A 21863-nucleotide genomic window follows, 5' to 3' on the forward strand; every position below is an offset into this window, starting at 1 on the left:
TCAAGATATTGGTTTTTTGAGGTTTTTAAGTAATAACAAATATTTTTATTGTTTTATTTGATTGCTACCCCAAATCAAACAAAAGGCGTGCTCTCTCTTTGGAATGAGTTCTTTGGTATATTATAAATTATATAATATTTTTGTATATTTGCCTATCTTACCAATGCTTTAACCCAGCTTTCTTTCTAAGGTGTCATGATGTGTACAAAATATTGTACACCCCAGTGAAAAATCCTGTTCTGAATAATGCAGAACTCAGTATCACCAACCACTTTGTTCTTCAGTATTCATTAAGATGGTGTCCATATGCTAACGTAAAACTTGTGCAATGTAGTTCTGGCAAGTGTGGTTCTTTGACAAAATTAATTTTTGAATATATAATCATTCTAAAGGTTGAAAGTTGACTTAAGTAGACCTTTGAATCTCCTTACCAACTTTTTGAGATCTAGCCTGAAAACTGTCCTCACTTGACAATCATTACTACGATTCAAAATGAATATTACCCACATTTGGAATCAGTTCCCTAGAATGCATCATTTATTTTTTTCTGAAACATTTTATATTCTTCTTAAATGAACTCAAGTTCTAACCTGAGTAGGTATAATTATAAATTAGAATGTGTAGAATGTCCCATTTATTAAAAGATTGATCCAATGTAACTATGTTTTCAAATAGCAGCAGAATATTGCTAAAATACAGAGAAGAATTCCTCATTGGTGAACTCAGTTTATTGTAAGGTGTAATAATGAATGTGTGTTTTATCACAGCATTTTCCAAATATAAGCTCTACCTATTTTAAGCTGGCAGGAAGCTATCTATTCTAGGGTATAACTAAATGTTTATTTTGTAGGTAAAACCTAAACTTGCATTTTAAAATATTAAGTACCATATATTTTTAGATAGGTAACTAGGATATAGTCATGAAATGCCATCAAAACCATCATTTCTTCCACAGTTATATTAGGAAAAGAAATTGTCTGATGCTCAGTATTAGCTTAACAGAAATACGGATCAGAATATAGAACTGAGTTTAGTTGGAGTTCAAAACTTGTATGTTGGAGTTATTCCCTGGGTCAGTTGGTCACATATACACAGCTTGAAACATTAGGACTACCGTCCTCATAGATCTGCAGAATATTTCATTACATCTGAGAATTTTAAAGAGATCAAATAGTTGCATCTGATTTTTCTTGCCACTGTCATGACACAGAACTTACTTGAATTCCAGATAAAAGTGCTTTGAAATTTAAACAAAGATGGAAATAATCCTTTTGGCCCATTTTATGGGCACACAGGTCATGTGGTCCAAATAAAATCGAATAGATGTTATTTTAACTTAATGTTTATTCTATAGAATCATAGTAGGTAGAATTTTTTTTTCTAACAGAAACCATGAGGAGGTGTGCCCTTTGTGTTAAATCTTCTTTCCAGCCTTTAGAGGACTTCAGCCCAGCCAACAACTTTTGTGACCTTGAGAAACTCTGAGCCAGAACCCCTAGCTGAGCCACTCCCAAGTTCCTGATCCCTAGAAACTGTGGGATAATAAATGCCTGTTGTTTTGAGCCACAGAGTTTGGGGATAACTTGTTATGCAGCAGGAGATAACTAATACAAGCACCCGCAAAGCTGAAGCTTTCTCTTCCTTCAGGTTTCTGCTTAAAGGGCACATAGGTCTTTCTTGACCACTGCTTATAAAATAGAACTCTTCATCCTGTCATTCCCTATGCCCCATCTTGATTTATTTTTCTTTATTGTTTTTATCCCCTCTTCAACATATGTGTAGTTTTTAAAAAAATTTATTTTTATTTTTTTATATTTCCCTAGTAAAATGTAAGTTTCATGAGAGGGGAGACTTTTACTACTATGCTCATTATTGTAACCTCAGCACTTAAAATGGTGCATGGATACTATTATAATAGTATAATACCAGATAATATTTGTAACATAGCATGGTAGTGATAAAAGCAATAAATATTATAAGACAGTGGTTCTTGGCCTTTTCTCAACCCCAGAATTCCTGAGGGATACTACTGATGGTACCTATCAGTGCATCTGTGGCATTATCATTTGTGGGTGGATTAAGGACTAAATTGAAAAGGCATCCCACATGACTGAGTTCTACCCATAGTTCACCCTTTTGTTACCTCTACCTCAAGAATTACTTCCATTGGCTTTAGGAGACTGAGTGAACTAGTTAGAGAAGGCTTTATGTCAGAAGTAGAAAAGCTAGAAAAGGAGAAAGGAGGAAACTCTTTGACAGTATATTTGGTATGTTTAGGTAACAATGGTCATACAAGTTTGAGATGGATGATATACATTAGGAGGTAGTGAGAGCAAGATGGAGATACCAGGATGTGGTAAGATATTAACCCCAGTGTAGTGAGAATAGATTTTGATAATGGGAGAGCATCACATAATTTTGACAAAGCTGAGTGTTGGAGAAGAGTAGTTAATGTCCAGAGTGGTGTTTTAGGAAAATATCAGCAGTGTTCAAAATGATTCTCTTTTGCATTCTCCATGAACAGTTCATGGCATACAGAGAATACTCAAAAGATAATTGACAGAATGTATGGTTAGGTAGGTGGGTGCCTAGATTACCTGAAGGAGAAAATGAAGGCAAGAAAACTAGACCAGTAATATGAACATTAAGTTATAAATACCTCCCTAATGATGGAAGCAATAGGGATGAAAAGAAATGGTATATTGCAAGGGAGCTAGAACATGATTAAAAATAAAATTGGTTAAACTTAATGCCAGCATTTTGAGCTTTGTTGATTCAGGAACTAATAGTTCCTCTTACAGAAATAGGAAAGTTGTGATAGACCTGGATTGTATGTTTAAGGAGTGAAGAAATGGAGAGCAGGAAATGTGATGTGCACCAAAATGGTCATTAAACCTTTACTTCTGTGCATTATCAAAATGTTGGCATTGGGGCAGTCAGTAGGAACAATGGTGGTTATGAGATCTTGGGAAGTCTATCGATGAGAGGAACTGTAAAACATTGGAGCTAGGGACTTTCTCCTGAAGCTTTAAGCGGACATTTTAGATAAAAAATGAGGAAGTATACAATTGTATAATTTGTTATTTGATATCACCTAGAAGTTGTACAAGCGAAAACTTAAACCGGAATCACAGAGGGTATACTTTCTAATGGGTTAAAAAAAAAATCCATTGTAGGTTGTTATAGGTGACTTTGAGTTCATCTCCAACATTTTTAAACATTAAATAATGAAGAATATCTACCATGTCTATCATATAATTGCTTTGAGCTAATGGCAAAATCCCTGTGTATATTTTTTTTACAGTCTTATAACTGAAGGGAAATTGTATGATGAGAAGTCATTATTTGGCCTCCTAAAAAACTAAAAATGACTACCTACCAATGTTTAATCAAACTAAATTACAGTATAGTGAAATCATTTTTAGTTTTTTGACATAAAGAAATCATATTTTGAGTATTAAGTAAAGATTCATGATGCCAGTATATTGATTTTAACTTAATTGTAGAAATATTTTAAAAATTAATTAAAAGGAATGGGGAAATATGAAATATAGGTAGAGTGAATAAAACTATCCAGTGGCTTTGGAATATTTAAATTTGCCAGAGTACTAAGCTCAAATAATATTTAGATCTTGCTAGAGTTAAGTACCATTAGGTAATTAGACCCCACAAGGATGAAAGAGCACAGACCCATTGCATGTAATCAGTCAAGTCACTTCTAATTTGATTTCCCATTCCTTATTTTCTGTCCTTTAATTAATTTGTATTGATAAATAAGAAAGTAGCAGGGAAAAAACAACTTTAGAAAAATGTGGAATATGTGGTAAAGAACAACCTACTCAGACAAATTGAACAATGAAGGTAAGATCATTTATTTTAAAAAGAACTTTATAATTTTTAGTTTGGGGCTCCATCTCAAGTTCGATGAGATCTTTCCCAAAGAGCAGATCGTACCTTTTCTTCCTTTACTCCCCTCCAACATCGGCAGTTTGCTTTTGTTCTTAATAGATCTGAAGAGACAAGCTGTCTTGTGTGAAGTTCCTTAATTTGGAATGTACAACCTATGTCATTTTAATAGAATTAGTTAAGACTGAATGTTCACCAGATGTTCTGGATTTTTCTAGAGGTATGGACTAATTAACAAGGAATTTATTTTTAAAGATTAGGTTAAATGATTAACAAGGATGGGTAATTATTATTATTGCCCATTAGCGCAAGAATATAAGGTTAGATTTATTTGAGGAGTGTGCATGTGAGAGTTTATCTACACATATGTATGTATCCACAGGATACACAGATGTATAACATACAAATAGAGATTCTAAATTAAAAATAAACAGAAAAAGAAAAGACTAGGTTTGCCTAACATACCATATGTCAGCTATGATCTCGCTCCTTTTTTTTTTTCTCTCCAAGGGCTATGCTTATGTATTTCCTATATTTTAAAAGTGACAAGTGCCTGCTCCACAGACCCCTCAGAGAGCATGTATCTTGACAATAGCGTTCCCTGGAGCTTAGAGACCCAACTTGGCAGAGGTATAGAGAATGATGCAGTACATATAATTTCAAATAACATAGAATTCTGCCTTAGTTACTTGCCCAAATCTCAATTTCTGACATTTGTACAATTTCTGTCCTATTTCTAAAGGAAAGGAGATGGATACCAACCTACCAATTTCTTAGCATTATTTTAATGGAAAATGGGAACTTGAATAATTAGGAAGAAAAGAAAATCTTTAATTTATAAAGCTCCTTTCTCTTAATCTATGTTAAGTTTTCTGTTTCTAGGTATAACAGAGTTTATATTAAGTTAGAGTTTTATACTAGATTCTAAAGTGGCATAAAATTTAATGTTTAATTGCCTTCGATGCAAATTTTATCTCTCTCTCGCCTTTCTTTATTTTTTGGAAGTTCATTAAAGAAAATATTCTATTGCTGCTGGAGATCCCTTGAATAGAAACTGGTTTCTCTGTATAGAATGAGCATATTTGCCTGGAAATTCAAGATTCAAACACACATCCCTACACACAGCTTATTTATATTTAATTTATATGTGACCATAGTGCCTTCTCTCATAATTGTCAGGAATTTTAAAATATATTTCTTTTAAATTCATAATATATATGTAATATACAAAATATATAAAAATATATTGATAATGTCAATTTTCTCAGTTGTACATTACCTAAAAACAGTTTGCCTAAAGAATGTTCTACAAAGAAAATTATTAATATACCAGTTGCAGAAATTGATTAAAATTTTAATTAGTGATGAGGCAGATCTTTATTTTAAAGTTGCATTATTTTCTCTCTCCTTTCCTCTATAAAAGATTAGCTATTAGAGAAAAGTTTTAAGACTTTTAAGAAAGGTATTAGAAGGTTTAAGTTTGAGGTTTAATAGGCCAAATGCCATCTGTTCCTACAATTTGTAACATTTTATTATTAACAACTCTAGCAGAAGGAGGCAGTCTATTTCGGTGGCGAGGACAGATTTCTGTCCATCTGTGCCTGTATTGCAGTGTGTCACTTGTGCTTTAGATCTGCATAGCTCTGAGCCGAAGTTGATGCCATGGCAAGGTCAAGAGGTGGAGAAGCCTGTCAGCACATTCTGTCTCTAACGCGATGACAATCACAAACTGGGGCTTCAAGCCCCGCCCTGAGGCAGTCACTCTGTTGGGCCTTGGAGCTGGGCCTTCCACACTATGATTTCAAAGGAAAATGTTAACTTTAAACCTTTTAAAATATCAGACAAAGAACTTAATGTATGATGTGTCTCTGCTTAATGTCAGGTTCCTTATTAGGGTGGTTCATCTCTCAACATTTAAAAATGCATAGAGTTCTGTGGTGATTCGTCTTTTTTTTTTTTTTTTTTTTCTTCAGGTCCTTAGTAATTACATTGGGGTTAGAGGGAAGCAGAATCCATGTGAAATTCTATTTTACTGCGAAATAGCTTGAAAACCAGAATGCAGGAGGTTAAGTCTGACTTGAAAGACTTTGAAACGTTGCGTGTTGACATTAAGTACCCTGTTCCTTTTTTGAGAAATCTCACTATCTAGAATCTCTAAATGTGTGCTTTTTTTTTTTTTTTCTTTTTCCAAAAAGTGCCTATCAGATTGTTGTGGAGGAACTGCACCCTCACCGAACCAAGAGAGAAGCCAGAGCCATGGAATGCTACCAGGTTCCTGTCACATACCAAAATGCCATGAATGGGGGTGCACCGTACTACTTCGCTGCTGAACTACCCCCAGGGAATCTTCCCGAACCTGCCCCATTCACGGTGGGCGATAATAGGACCTATCAGGGCTTTTGGAACCCCCCTTTGGCTCCACGCAAAGGATACAACATCTATTTCCAGGCAATGAGCAGCGTGGAGAAGGTGAGCTTCCTCCAAGATTTTGCTTCTTCACTGACCTGAGGAAAAGCTGCTGTCGAATTTTATAAATACTCAGTAACATTTGTCAGGTGAAAAAAATAAAAAGTGAGAAACAATCGGTGTGTAGGGGGTGTGTTGTTTCTGTTCCCAGCAACATGCACGGTTTGGGGCCTACTGTAGGGCTGGGGCCCCATGCCAATTACATCGCCCAGCATTCCTGTTTCCTGGTAACTGCTTCTCCTTGAGCGCTCTTCAGGAAAGCCCACAAGGGCAATGGTGAGTAAAATGATTTGAAAAGGTGGATGTGCTGCTGCCGGGACTCCAGCCCCAATAAATATGGAGCATTGTTTTGTCTTCTTTGCTCAATAGTGGCACGCTTCAGAAGATTAAATTTACTGCAGGATAAACAGAATGCGTGTTCCACAGCAGGCTAATAAGCCCTTATAAACTTTTCAGGGGTTACAAGCCAAATAGCAAATAACTAGTAACAGTCCTCTGATTACAAAGTAATAGGGCGCCTGAGGTATATCGTGACAAAACCGAAACAGAAGGCAGCTTGGCGAGGGTGGAATGCTGTGCGGTTAAAGAAGTCTCTTTTCCGTCTCCCTGGCTGCCCTTCTTCTTCCCATTCTGGACACAGTTGTTTTTGAACACTGCCATGGATCCCAAATGAGTATTGAAGAGGGAAACACAACAGGAAGTTAGAAACTACCAGTGGTTCCATACGTGGGGAAATAACCTGGCCTTTCATGTCTCATGCTCTTCTCTTGAAAGATTTTCTTTCCTAAAACATTTTTTTTTTTTTTTTTTTTTTGCAGGGCAGTGTAGAAAAAAAAAATGTTGAGAGTAGAAACCTTCTACAACTTAAAATTCAATAGAAGAATGACATTTTTATGTACTTGTAGCTATATAGGAAATTGCTGGGTTTGGGTAATTGAGTCCCTGAGGTGGGTAACTGGCAGATGTGAAATATGTGCTATCCAATTGCAAAAGCCCTATTATATCTTGGAAGAGTTTCATTGGAAGATATAACAATCCATTTGCATTTCTGTAAGGGGCCGTGAGAACTTAGGGTATTGACTGGCTGCTTTTGAATGAAAGCTTTATCTTTGTGCTTACCTGCATGGCTGGTTTACAGTATATGGAAAGAAAAATGCCACAGCATCTTCTAAGATGTACTTCAAAGCCAGAGGCTGCTCATGTTTTAAAATGCTCTTCTCATCTTCTAGTTTATTTTTACCTAAGTGGGAGTTGGCTGCCCACTTCCCACCCACACATCATTCCATGCCACTACCATGATGGGACTGCTCAAAAAAGAGACAACCATGGAAGTTTTATTCCATTCTGGGTATAAAGTAGCATGGTTCAGTGTCTGGGTATTCATCTTTAGAAAGGTGAGAGATTCCAAATTAACTTTTGTTACTTGGTCTGTGGTATGAGAGAAGTGTTAATGAATGTCTGTTACTTACAAAGAATTTTCTCTGGCACTCTTTAAAAGCTTTGATATGAATTTTCTCTTCTAATTGCTAATATATCTACATGTGGTTTAATCAAAGTACAGAGTAGCAAGAATATATTTCACAGTTATCTTGGAAAAAAGTTTTAAAATTGACATGGCTCCTGTCAGCAGAGGCTGGTAATCCTGATAGACTTAACAGCAATTGCTTTTAGGAAATCAAAGTCCCTTTGAGCCTTTATGGGCATGTGAAACAGTTTCTTGGAGCTTACTAGGAAGGCTTCAGGTCACAGTTAAATAATAGAAGTGCAGATTTTCATTTTTAATTACTAATTTCCCCCTCAATGCTTTATTTTGTTTAATTTAAAAATAACAAATGCCTAAGAGAAAAGTATATAAAGTCTTGGTTTATCAATCTATAGAACTGCTCAAGATGGAGTTACAAATGCACCTTGAAAACGGATAGCCTCTGTTTTGTTCACTGTCTTTAACATCTTTTCCAACCTCTTGTACATTCAAAGATATAAGCTGAATGAACTAAATCCTGAAGGAATGAGGTGCAGACCTAGCGCTGTGTTCCACACCCTAGTACCCCCCCACAACATTTAAAAACAGAAGAAAAAGAGATTTTTAAAATTCTGAAATGTCTTGTCTTTTACCATTTCTACTTCTACTTCCTCAATCCCATCTGTCTAGCAAGAGGAGGAAAATAATCCCACCAAGAAATATTTAATCCCTAACAACTAAATTAAAAAGGAGAAAAGAACAGATAAAATATGCTGCAACTGTGATGCAATTTTTTGATGATCTTTCTAACTTTCATCATTTAGCTCTTTAGTCATGCTGAGATCCAAGTGAAAGTATATAATGTTCAGCTTTGGTCTGAGTCTACAGCTATGAGGTGAAAATGAAATTTATATTTGGGGGACTTCCCTGGTGCTGCAGTAGATGAGACTCCATGCTCCCAATGCAGGGGGTCTGGGTTCGATCCCTGGCCAGGGAACTAGATCCCACATGCCTGCCGCAACTAAGAGTTCGCATGCCACAGCTAAGGAGGCTACATGCCTCAAATAAGGAACCCTGCTGCAACTAAGACGTGGTGCAACCAAATAAATAAATAAATATTTTTTTTAAAAAACAGAAAGAAATTTATATTTGGGTCTGATTTGTATTAGCTTTGCAAATACATTTTTCTTTCTGATCATTCAGAAAGTACAGTAAATGCAAATAGAATGCTATACTGCTTGTCCCAGACAAGATAGCCTGTTTCATTACAAGGTGAAGACAGATACCTACACCTTTAGAAAATACTAAAATTTTTTAAAGTTATTTTAGATTTTTAAAAGATCTCTGCATGAACATAAATAAAGAATCATGTCCTTAATACCGCTATTCTATTCTTTATAAACCTGTTTTATAACCCCAGATTGATCTTCATACTAGTTATAGTTTATGAAATATCTATAACTGACCGTTTTCTTTCATTTTTTTTTTTTCCTCCCTCAGGAAACTAAAACCCAGTGTGTAAGAATTGCTACCAAAGGTAAGAGGTTTGCTTTTTTTTTTTCCCCAAATTCCATTCGCCAACTTTCTAAAATGAAAGAGCTTTTTCCCTGTTTCAGGGCTAATTAAAGGTGGCACTTCTATTACAGAGTATTTGTAGTAGGGCCTAGTTAAACTGCCAGCCAAGTTCTCTGACTCACTTGGGTGTCTTTAACATGTAATGGAGTGATACTTTCCATCCTCTAGTATTTGACTGGAGTCTTGTTTTGAGAATAGGAAAGATTTAGAAAACTTTAGAAGGACTTGTTTCTGCCATTTAGTATCTGAAAGGTCTTGTGCTGCTGATCAGCCAACATATTAGGAAAAGCTCAGCAATATCAGCTGAAAATAGCATATTCCTTATTTAAAAACCTCTGTTACTTTCTGTGGTAGACAATCAAACACAAAAAGATGGAGCTAGTCTAGGCATATGCAAGGGTATGGACAGAGACGGGTCCATATTGGTAGTGCAGTTTGATTGAAGATGCTTTACTTTTTTTTTATTTAAAAAAATTTTTTAATCCAACTGATGCCAAGAAATTAGATCTGGGAATAGCCAAGGCTGTTCCTCCTGATATTGCATATTATAGTTTAGTTGCCTTGTTTCTTTAAGAGAAAACATTTTCATCTTTGAATGAATATTTAGAGTTCAGAGTGGGAGAAAGTCTCCTGCATTCACAATGTTTATAATCCTTCACTTAAGAGTTATTTGACTGTGCCAACAAGGGAGAGAGAGCTACTTGGTGTATGTATTCTAGCAAGAGAAATGAGAAAAAGCTGTTCGCATGCAGAGGTAGGGCTCCACAGAGGGTTGGTGCTTTGGGTGGTTTGCTGCCAGAATTAGTATTAGGCCCCCATTCATGAGCAGTAGTTGATTCATTTGGAGTAAAAATGAATGGCCATATTCTGTTTGTGCTGGCATCTTTCCTTTCATCATTTTTCTCCATCTAATCATCAATCTGCTCAATTAAGCATTTGTTTTATACTCTTGATTTGTAAAGGCAATAACAAAAGACTATTCCCTTGACTCATGAGGAGTAATAAAAAAGCTTCACAGAAGAGAAAAAATATACACTTTTTCAATTCAAATACTGAGATTCCTCATGATATTTTAACCAATAAAGCAATCCTAAATGAAGGAAAAGAGAAAGTATATACAGATGCATATAATGTATAGGCATTTATTTTATTTTAAAAGCTTGGCATATGGATCAAGAGTTAAAGTTGAAATTTTTAGAAGATAATAGCAGATGGCATTTAGGACCTATGCTTTTCCGGATTTGAAATAGAACCAGAAATGTAAAATGGTCTCATGTCAGCCTGTGAGAAGTTTTTTAGATATGGATAAATGATTCTAAAATTTAAAATTTTCTTATTCGGCTATTTAATTATTTGCATTTATATAAGCTTAAGTGTCATTTTGTCCCACGCTCAATACAAATAAAATTATGATGACAAATATCATTATATTTTGACTGCAGGAGAGTTGGGATTATGGAAATTAGATTTACCATGTGGCATAGAATATTTGCCAGAAACTCAGAGGTAGTAAGATAGGGTCCATTTGTGGTAGTTTCTTCTTTACCTAATAATCTAGCCCTGCTGTACAGCTGGGTCTCAGGTTGACAGTGTGGTTTACTGCGTGAAAGAAATCTGGCCCCAGACTATCTGGGTTCAAATCCTGACTTTGCCCCTTCTTACTATTCTTTAAAGTTGAGCAAAATATTTAACCTCTCATTCTAAAAATAAGAATGATAGAGTACCTACCCCTTACTATTATTGTGAAGATTAAAATAATTTATATATACAAAATGCCTGAATAGTACCTAGTATACTATAACTATCAGTTAAGAGTTAACTGCAATTTTATCATCACCATAATTATCATAATCCTTTCGTACCTTGCTTCAGAAGGACATAATCTGTGTTATGTAGTAATGAAAGAAATAAAAATAAAAATGAAACTTAAGTTTTCATGATAGAGATTACTTGGGGAAAAAGTAAGGGTTTTTTTTTTTTTTTTAATTTGTTTATTTTTAATATGTTTCTATCCAGATCTAATGTAATGCCTTCTCTGGACACTTAGCATTTTTCTACATAGAAAAAAAACACATTATTAAGGTAAAATTACTTTTTGCCTGACTATGTTTTAAACTAACAGCATACAAGTATGGTCAGCTTTGGTATAAAAATTTTCAGTATGAAAATTAAAACGTTTCTGGCAGGGCATGTTGAAGATACACTTATTAAATGACGTAACCATATTGACTAGGAAGCGAAGAAGGAACCTTCTGGGCAAGGAATGATTCAATATTTCACAGGTGTCTTGTATACATAGGCAAAAACCTATTAAGGTGTATACTCAAAATGTGTGTACTGGGGCTTCCCTGGTGGCGCATTCGTTAAGAATCTGCCTGCCAATGCAGGGGACACGAGTTCGAGCCCTGGTCAGGGAGGATCCCACATGCCCCGAAGCAGCTAGGCCCCTGCACCACAACTACTAAGTCTGCGCTCTAGAGTCCACGCGCCACAACTACTGAAGCCCGTGGGCCTAGAGCCTATCCTCCTCAACAAGAGAGGCCACTGCAATGAGAAGCCCGCGCACCACAACGAAGAGTAGCCCCCACTCGCCGTAACTAGGGAGAGCCCGCGTGCAGCAACAAAGACCCAACACAGCCAAAAATAAATAAAAATATAATAAATAAATTTTTTTAAAAATGTGTGCACTGTACTGACTTAGGGCACTGGAAATTCTTGTGGGAAATGTGAAAGAATTTAAAAGCCAAGAACAAGTAGCCCACACACTAGAATAGCATGATCATTTTGAAAATATTTTGACTTGTGAAAATTATTCTAAAAAATTTCCAATGTAATGGATTGTTTCCTGCCTTCTTGGAAGTCACACCTGTTGGTAGCCAACAAAAAAAGAGAATACATACGTTGACTGGTAAAGAAAACATATGAATAATCAACGTCATAATGTCTAAAATAAATAGTGATGTGAATATATATTATGAGACAAAAGAAGCGTTCTGGGAGTTAGGTTCATTGCGGTTGGGATCATTGGTCCTGCTCTCTGACTCACATTTAGTTAAGAAGTCCTTGAGAAGATATGTGTCAGGAATGGAGTGGAAGGGTTAATCTAAATTATACTGGAAATCATGAAAGTCATACCGTTTATAAAATAGCATATCCAAAACCAAAATTGTAAACATACGAAAAGGAATTTAGTCCGCTGCTATCTTTGGAAAGCAAAAAGGAGAATAAGTCTCAGGAAAGGTTTCTTTTGTACATCAAGAAAAAGGGCCAAGCTTGGAAAGTCACTTGTCCAGTGAAGAGCATCGTGCAACTTGCATGCTCAACATGTATAGGCACAAGTCTCTCTGACCACTGAAAGAACTGACCACTGATATCAGTTTGCTTTATGTCTTTTTACATATAATTTATAACAATGCTCGAAACTGATATACACCCACAAAATTATTTGTAAATTAGCAGCTAAGAATCTTGTGCCATGGTGCCATAAAGAATGTGTACCACTATAACTTTTATTTTTTTCTCAAGGAAACTATTCAGTGAGTGATATTTTAATGGTTAGATTTAAATATGAAAATATTATATGATTATAATAGAAATTACTCAGTGGGTTTTCAAAAGTAGTTCTCAGGAAATATGCTTTATTCATATTAAACTAACAAGAGATGCATTTCAATTGAATTTTTATTTTATCTTGGTCAATAATATCTAGCATATTATATCATTTAAAATATTCTCATTATATAAATAATCATTTATGGAACCACATACTCAATTTACATAAAATTATTCTATAAGCAAGCAAGCATTGATAAGTAATCAAGATATCAAATAATTCCCTAGAATAAAACTAAGAAATAAGACCAATAGTATATGAAATTGAAAGTATTATAATCTGTTTATATAAGTAGTTTACATTTTGAAACTATTTTGATTGTGTCCAATTTCCCCTCATCTGCATTTCTGGTTTTTTTTTTAGAAGAAAACTGGTAACTTAAAATTTTAATTTCGATGGAGGTTCCTCTGTTGGTAAAATCTGTCCATTTCCAATAAAAGCTATCAAGTTTAATAGAACAGAAAAGTGTAATATAAGTAAATTTATTTGAACATAGCATTTAAGGTTAAAAAGAGGATTTTTTCTTAAGTTAATGAAATACAGCTACTTTTTATGTTGTGACAAACCCTTAAGTTTTCAAGTCAAGAATGGATTTTATTCCAAATCTCCATTTGTAAATAGTTTGCTTTGGCAAACTGCTGTTTGTCTACCCATTAACCATTCTTTGACTTCTTCCAATTTCATTTGGATATCAATATGCCAGTCATGTATTTAGCATTTATTTAATGCCTGTTGTACACCAAACAATGTTCTATGCCTTGGGGATAGAGCAGTAAATAAATATAGACAAAGCCCTAACTTCTATGAACTTAAATCCCAGTAGAGGGAAACAGACCAGACACAAATTCTTTGCAGAGAAATAAAGCAGTAAGTGAGGATAGGGAATGCTGGGACTTGTGTCTAGGGCATTGCTATTTTGTATACAGTTATCAGAGAAAGACACACTGGTGAGATGAAGGAAATGAGGAAGGGACCCATGTAGGGGAGCAGCTTTCACGGCAGAAGGAACACATGCAAAGACCTTGAGGGCAAATTACCTTCGCTGCTCAGGGAAGGTGAGCTCAGACTCGGGATGAATCAGATTGGTCTTAATTAGCGATTCTCAAACTTTAGCTTGAGTCAGAATTACCTGGAGGGCTTGTTAAAGCGGATTGTTGAGCCTCAACTCCACAATTTCTGAATCAGTAGTCCTGGAGAGGGGCTCAAGAATGTGCATTTCTCACAGGTTTGCAGCTGAGACTGATGCCATTGCTCAGGTGACTACACTTTGATAATCACTGGTCTTCCAAGAAAATTTTTTCTTCCTGACTTTTGGAAAGGAGAGATAGCAGAGACTACCCCCAACCCATCCATCTTATTTTGAGCATTATTTTGTAAGGATGTGATATTTAGAAAGTTGAGAACCAAATTGGCTAAAAAGAGGAGAACATCAAAGAAAACAAATAAGCCAACTCAAAGCCCTAACAACTCTGAGCTGAGATACCCATTGCTGGAACTCCTTAACTCCAAATATTTATGTGTGAAAATAATAAATGTCCTTATTATCAAAACCACTACTGGTGGGTAATCTGTTACTTGCAGCAGGTAGTGTCTGAACTGACATTTGATTTTTATTTCCCCTTAGGAATAATAATGAAAAATAGTAGTTTGGTTCCAAGATGAGGTATAAAGGACCAGCTATTTCATGGAACGATTGGAAGAGAGCACTTAAAGTCCATATAACTCAATCATTGACCTTTAAAAGTAGGGAATCTCCTGTTAGGTGTCAGTCTAGAATATCAGGAACCCGTTTGTTGCCTTGGCATATGTACTTTGGTAGGATTATCCTTACTTGGTCCTCGAAGGAGCTGGAAAGGGGGAACCCACATGGTTCTTCTAGAAGCCATGGAAAGAAGAGAATTCCAAACACTAAAGCAAGCATATGTCCATTCATCCATTCATTTAATATCAGCTTATTTATTCTTTTGATAAACCCAAAGTTGACCTGTGATTGTGAAAGGTGTTGGTTTAACTCTTTTGTATATTCCCATCCTGGGAATGGTCTAAATCAGATCATTATTAATTCAGAATATTACTTATATTAAACAGTGATGATATAGGTCTTTGCCAACCCCTCAAAATATCTTGACTTCACTGCTAGCATGCATGTTAAACATGCATTCCAATATTAAGAAAAATTCGCTTGTCACAAAAGAGTAGGTGTGCATGGAAGATTTTATCCAATATATATGGAAGCATACAAACACTGGTAATATTTTATTTACTTTATTCTTTCTTCCTTCCTTTGCTATTTATTCCCTAATTACTGGATAAAGAATAGTTTCTTAAAAAACATTTGCTTCATAGTTTTAGTTTTGTCTTATGCTCCTTTTGTCAAATTTTTTTTTTTTGGTGCCCTTTTCTCTGAGTGTGCAGATGGATGAAAGTGCCTTATTTTAAGTGATCAGGCATTCAAAAATAACAAGCATGAGAAGAAAAAGAACACTTAGCCTGTCAAGAAGTTACAGTAATACCATGGAAGCTCCATTTGGTTGTACCACGTGTGTAGAATCTTTCTGACTGAATTCATTCCCACCATATTTATCACACATGAACTTGAGTACATATCAACAATCTCGGCTCTTAAATTGCACTCTTGGGCAGTATCCTTCACAGCTGCAGAGAAGGGGGATTTGAAAGTAGGGGTGAGGTCTGAAGAAAAAAATATATTTAATTGGATTTCAGGCTCTAAAACACTAACCTTAATTTCTTAAATTTTACGAAGATGCTTTATATTTTGCCAGCTACATGTTGAAGGAAATGGTAAAGCATCAGGAAGAAATTTTCAGATCCATTTATACCGCTTTTTATGCTGATGGAAACTAAGGTCAACTGTGATACTTTAGTCTGGCTATTAAGAAATTCTGGGTAGGGGTGGGGCTTTTCTTGGTCCTGAGGATAGAATTAGCTTTGAGGAAGCTGCCAGCTCTTCTGAAAAATTGTAATCAGCAAGAATAACTTTGTTCTTCCTCTGAATGCCTAAGTACTTTGGCTGGTACTCACACCCCTTTCTCTCCCAAAGGAAAAGAATGTGCATCATTCTTCTTGCCTATTGTATCTATGTACTCGTTTTCAAAAATTAATCTGATTTGGGGTTTCATTTTTCTTCAACTCAGAAGGGAGGGAATTGCAGGAAAGTATATTGGTAATAGACTACAGCCCGAGGAAAACGAAAGTATATCTAAGTGAAACCAAGCAGGGAGGAAGTACAATTTTAATAAAGCTTAAATCAGTGATTCATGGCTTGGAACTAACCTCTGTCAGGCAGCAATATTTCCTGGTGCTCTGTCAAAGGCCTTATCATTGTAAATTCTTTTTTTTTTTTAATACAGAGAAAGTTACTAAAAATTAACAGCTAGTAGATTTTTTTCAACTTATTTGCAAAGCTAAAATATTCCTTTGCTTTTAAAAAACTAGAGTAGAAGAAAAGCATAATATTTCTACAGTGAAGTCAAAGGCTAATGATTCTCCAAATTATATATTATTCCGAAATTTCTTAGGATGAAGAACTCTCTAGATGGAGTGTAAGGTTTATGAGGGTAGGGGTAACATCCGCTTACATTTGTGAAGTCCATGCCTGATATTTAATATAAATGCAGTCTCTTTGGAATGAATGAATATTATTGTCCAGAATTATTTCACTTTTCAATGCCTTGAAGATATATTAGTCGTCTTCTTTTACTACGGCTCTGTTTTATTGACATACTTGAGTAATAATTTGAAGTGTTTCTTTTTAATCTACAGAAAAAGAAAAAAATTAATGAATAAAAAGTTTGCCCTCTTGGTATTCCAAGTCAGTTTTTGCTTCCCTTCCATCTAAACTATACTACAGTCTTAGAATGTAAAAAAAATTATGTAGAAAGAAAAGTTTTGCTTGAGTTATTCATTTTATTTTTTCTTATATTAATTTTTACCTTTTTCTTTATGAGGAGAGTAGGTTTAGAAAGTAGTTAAAGACTAGTAAAACTAGAATAAAAATTGTGTGTGTAATCTAAGTATGTATGCTGTGTAAGTATTCTGCTAAAGTAATGGGCAGTTTTCAAAAACAGAAAAGTTACTGATGGGAAATTTCTGGCTAGTGATGATTTTTAATTCATTTTAAGAAGCCAATTGAACTTTATTAACTTATTATTATACTTATTTCTTATAATTTTTAGCAGTTGTACATTAAGAAAATATTACTAGTTTATTTTGCAGACATTTTAGAAATTTCAAGAGCATTTCCTCTATTTTTGTAACAAACTATTTTTGAAATTGAAAATAATGCTTACATACACACACCTGTTATATACAGAATATTAACATGAGCCAGGAATGCAGGTGGCCTCAGGAAACTAGAAAGGACAAAGAAATGATTTTCCCCTTTGAGCCTCCAGAAGGAACACAGGCCTGCCAAACCTCAATTTCAGTGCCATAACATTCATTTAGGACTTCTTTTTTTTTTTTTTTTTTTTTTTTAAATTTTATGTATTTATTTATTTATGGCTGTGTTGGGTCTTCGTTTCTGTGCGAGGGCTTTCTCCAGTTGCGGCAAGCGGGGGCCACTCTTCATCGCGGGGCGCGGGCCTCTCACTATCGCGGCCTTTCTTGTTGCGGAGCACAGGCTCCAGACGCGCAGGCTCAGTAGTTGTGGCTCACGGGCCCATTTGCTCCGCGGCATGTGGGATCTTCCCGGACCAGGGCTCGAACCCGTGTGCCCTGCATTGGCAGGCAGACTCCCAACCACTGCACCACCAGGGAAGCCCCCATTTAGGACTTCTGACATCTAGAACCATAGATAATAAATTTGTGTTGTTTTAACTCACGAATGCGTGGCAATTTGTTACAGCATAAAAAGTAACTAATACAGATTTTGGTGCTTGGAAGTGGGGTCCTGCTGTAACAAATACCTAAAAATATGGACATGACTTTGGAAGTGGGCAGGGGCAGGGGCTTGGAAGAATTTTGAGGAGCAGGACAGAAAAAGCTTGAATTGCCTTTAACATACTGTCAGTAGAAACGTGAATGCTGAAGTGTCTACTGACAAGGGCTCAGAAGAAAATGAGGAACATGTTGCTGGAAACTGTAAGAAAAAGGATCCTTTATATGCGCCAGAAATTTAGCTGAATTGTGTTCTGCAGTTATATGGGAAGCAAAATTTGTAAACGATGAATTTGGATATGTAGGTGAGGAGATTTCTAAGCACTGTTGAACGTGCAGCCTTTCTGCAAACACACACGTTCACACACACACACACATTTATTATTTGTTGGTATTATTATCTTTATATAGTGGCAGTACAGATTCCCTATTTTAATCCTTTGATTTTGAACAAGGCAAATGCTAAACAATAGAAAACTTAAATTATTTTTATTCTTAGTAATTAAAAACAGGTCTTTAGAGTGAATCCCCACATCAAAAGGATTACGTTAGTTTTACTGCAGTATTATGGTAACATGAGCTCTGCCTCTCTTTTTTTTCTGTATTTATCCGATTGTAGGAATAAAAGATTAAAATCCAGTTTGGCCTCATTGAAGCACATTTGCAGAGTGTTATAGAGCATTGGTTTATGATTATTGCTCCATAATACACAAAGTATTCTTTATCCCCTATCAGTTTAGTGTCTGAAATTATGCATTCTATTCAGTTTTTAATGAAATGTGGATTACTTTAAAGATTATCTCTCTGATTTAATAAATGGCATTAGAGTAGAAAGTTAATTGGATCTTTCTTGAATGAGCAGTGACCACTATGTGTGATTGATAGGAGGAAAAGACAGTGAATAACATTTTTTGATTTGTTTTATGTGTTTAAGACTTTTAGATTAGTAAAGTGGGTATTTTTGTGATCAGTTTTCTCAAGTAAATTATGTAGCACCTATTACCCTTGTAAAAATCATGGTAAAATTCTAATTTCTTTTAAAAATAAAAATTTCTCAGATTTTGTGAAATTGAGATATAAAAAATGCCCCATACTTGAACACATATAATTTAGTGTGTTTACATTTTAAAGACAGAAAATGAATGTTATCACCCAAACATCGAAATAGTTCTAGATTTGTCACCTTCCGTTTTTTACACGAATTTCAACTGAACTTTAAAATTCGGAATCTTGTTCACTTCTTTCATTGTCTGCTCTTTATTCCAAGAGCCCCTGCTGAATTTACTGGCAAAGAGATTACCACTTCCGCGTCCTTTCTTTAGGAAATGCAGAAATTCATGTTTGTAAATATGATGCTAGAGGTGACAAAGTGATTATCACCACATTTTGTATATCCCTGGTGGTAGCAGAAGGAAGTTTACAGTTTAAGTACCACTGGCCTTTCATGAAATATACAAATTGTCCTTTTAAACCAGTGTTACTCTTCCTGATAGATGTTTGTGTGTGCAGGTGTGCCTTCCATATTGTAAATTCAAAAAGACAGTGTTTTCTTTGCTGGCTGTTGCTGTTATTTACAACACCTGGCTTTACATCTGTGCCTTTAAAGTCCCAGTCTTTGCCTTTGAGGAAACCATCAATTCTTGTATACCTCCTGCTTTCTTGGTCTCTTTGCTGCTATTCTTTCCCAGGTGAAAATCCAACTAGGCTATGCCTTTGAGGTAGGATTTCACTCTACTAGTAAAACTTTCCTCTGCTTTCCCTGATACCATCATCTCAGTTCTGACTCCTTTATAAAAAGCTGCTTTGTATTGGCCAGGTATTCTTCTGACATATTCAGCCAGTAGGGGAGATAGTTTGAAGTAAACGTGGTTCATTGGTGGTGATCTAACAGTGCACTAAAGACAAGAGCAAATAAGAAAATTTTTGTGGAGAAATAAGGAAGAAAGAAAACTATAGATCCTAGGAAGTATGTAGCTAAGACTTCACCTCACATAATTCAGCTTTTCTATAGGCTTCCTACCATATCGATTTTCAGAAGTGCTCATGGTAACAACTACTTTTGTTGGTCTGTGATTTTTTTTAATTTAAGTTTCACATCATCATTGTGGCCAATAGTCATCCCTGGACTACATCTTTGTCCATTGCTTAATTCCCTACACCTACCTGTTCCACCAGCTGCTAAACATTGGGAATTTGGTCATCCATCCACAATGTATTTATTGTGTGCTTACTCTCTGTCAGGCACTCAGCCAGATATTGAGCTTCAAGTGAGAGGGTTGTGGGATGGAGAGCAGGACACCTGTATGCAGTTACTATGCAGAGCAGGTTTGGGGTAAAAATAGTCATTGGCCACATCTGTCTTAAATCATGAGCTATCATCTTCTTCAGGGAGATTCCTCAACTCTGCCAGGATCTGTTCTTGGAAATAGGATGCTTCTCTTTTCATTTTGGTAGGATATTTACAGTCTATGTTATAGACTTGTTATAATCTAGAGTTAACTAAGAACCTGCATTAAACAAATATCTTCCTGTATGAAAACTATGGAGGTGTTTTTGTTCAGATTTTGTGAAACAAGTCACCAACCTAAGGTTGTGTTGTAGATACAAAATTTTACATGTTTACCTAATGTGGGGATCTCTTTCCAGACTTATTTATGATCATAGAGGCATATCTATATTTCTGTTTCTACCTAAAGATAGATTTTTTAAAAATTTGCCATCATCCTAAGAGAGTGGTCTGAAGCTTGCATTTTTTTAACACCTTTATTGGAGTATAATTGCTTTACAATGTTGTGTTAGTTTCTGCTGTATAACAAAGTGAATCAGCTATATGTATACATATATCCACATATCCCCTCCCTCTTGCATCTCCCTCCCACCTGCCCTATCCCCCCCTCTAGGTGGTCATTAAGGACTGAACTGATCTCCCTGTGTGATGCAGCTGCTTCCCACTAGCTATCTATTTTACATTTGGTAGTGTATATATGTCAGTGCTACTCTCTCACTTGGTCCCAGCTTAACTTCCCTGCTCCCCATGTCCTTGAGTCCATTCTCTACGTCTGCATCTATATTCCTGTCCTGCTCCTAGGTTCGTCAGAACCATTTTTTTTTTTTTTTTTTTAGATTCCATATATATGTGTTAGCATGTGGTATTTGTTTTTCTCTTTCGAACTTACTTCACTCTGTATGAGACACTCTAGGTCCATCCACCTCACTACAAAAACTCGATTTCATTTCTTTTTATGGCTGAGTAATATTCCATTGTATATATGTGCCACATCTTCTTTATCCATTCATCTGTTGATGGACACTTAGGTTGCTTCCATGACCTGGCTATTGTACATAGTGCTGCAGTGAACATTGTGGTACATGTCTCTTTTTGAATTATAGTTTTCTCAGGGTATATGCTCAGTAGTGGGATTGCTGGGTCATATGGTAGTTCTATTTTTAGTTTTTTAAGGAACCTCCGTACTGTTCTCCATAGTGGCTGTATCAATTTACATTCCCACCAACAGTGTAAGAGGGTTCCCTTTTCTCCACACCCTCTCCAACATTTATTGTTTGTAGATTTTTTTGATGATGGCCATTCTGTCCGATGTGTGGTGATACCTCATTGTAGTTTTGATTTGCATTTCTCTAATGATTAGTGATGTTGAGCATCCTTTCATGTGTTTGTTGGCAATCTGTATATCTTCTTTGGAGGAATGTCTATTTAGGTCTTCTGGCCATTTTTGGATTGGGTTGTTTGTTTTTTTGATACTGAGCTGTATGAGCTGCTTGTATATTTTGGAGATTAATCCTTTGTCAGTTGCTTCATTTGCAAATATTTTCTCCCATTCTGAGGGTTGTCTTTTCATCTTGTTTATGATTTCCTTTGCTGTGCAAAAGCTTTTAAGTTTCATTAGGTCCCATTTCTTTATTTCTGTTTTTATTTCCCTTTTC

At 35.6% G+C, this 21863-nt stretch overlaps 1 protein-coding gene across 4 annotated transcripts in view; it reads left to right on the top strand.

Annotated features, from left to right (window-relative positions):
- The window catches only part of PTPRK (protein tyrosine phosphatase receptor type K), a 553733-nt gene that overhangs the window by 453122 nt on the left and 78748 nt on the right, over positions 1 to 21863 (top strand). For all 4 annotated transcript variants that reach the window (XM_059941247.1, XM_059941248.1, XM_059941246.1 and 1 more), the window contains exons 12-13: positions 6102 to 6375; positions 9335 to 9371. In XM_059941247.1, the coding sequence (XP_059797230.1) occupies positions 6102 to 6375; positions 9335 to 9371 (311 nt within the window). The remainder of the gene's footprint in view (positions 1 to 6101; positions 6376 to 9334; positions 9372 to 21863) is intronic.

This window comes from Balaenoptera ricei, chromosome 12 (assembly GCF_028023285.1).
Source record: "Balaenoptera ricei isolate mBalRic1 chromosome 12, mBalRic1.hap2, whole genome shotgun sequence".
Taxonomy (NCBI): Eukaryota; Metazoa; Chordata; class Mammalia; order Artiodactyla; family Balaenopteridae; genus Balaenoptera; species Balaenoptera ricei.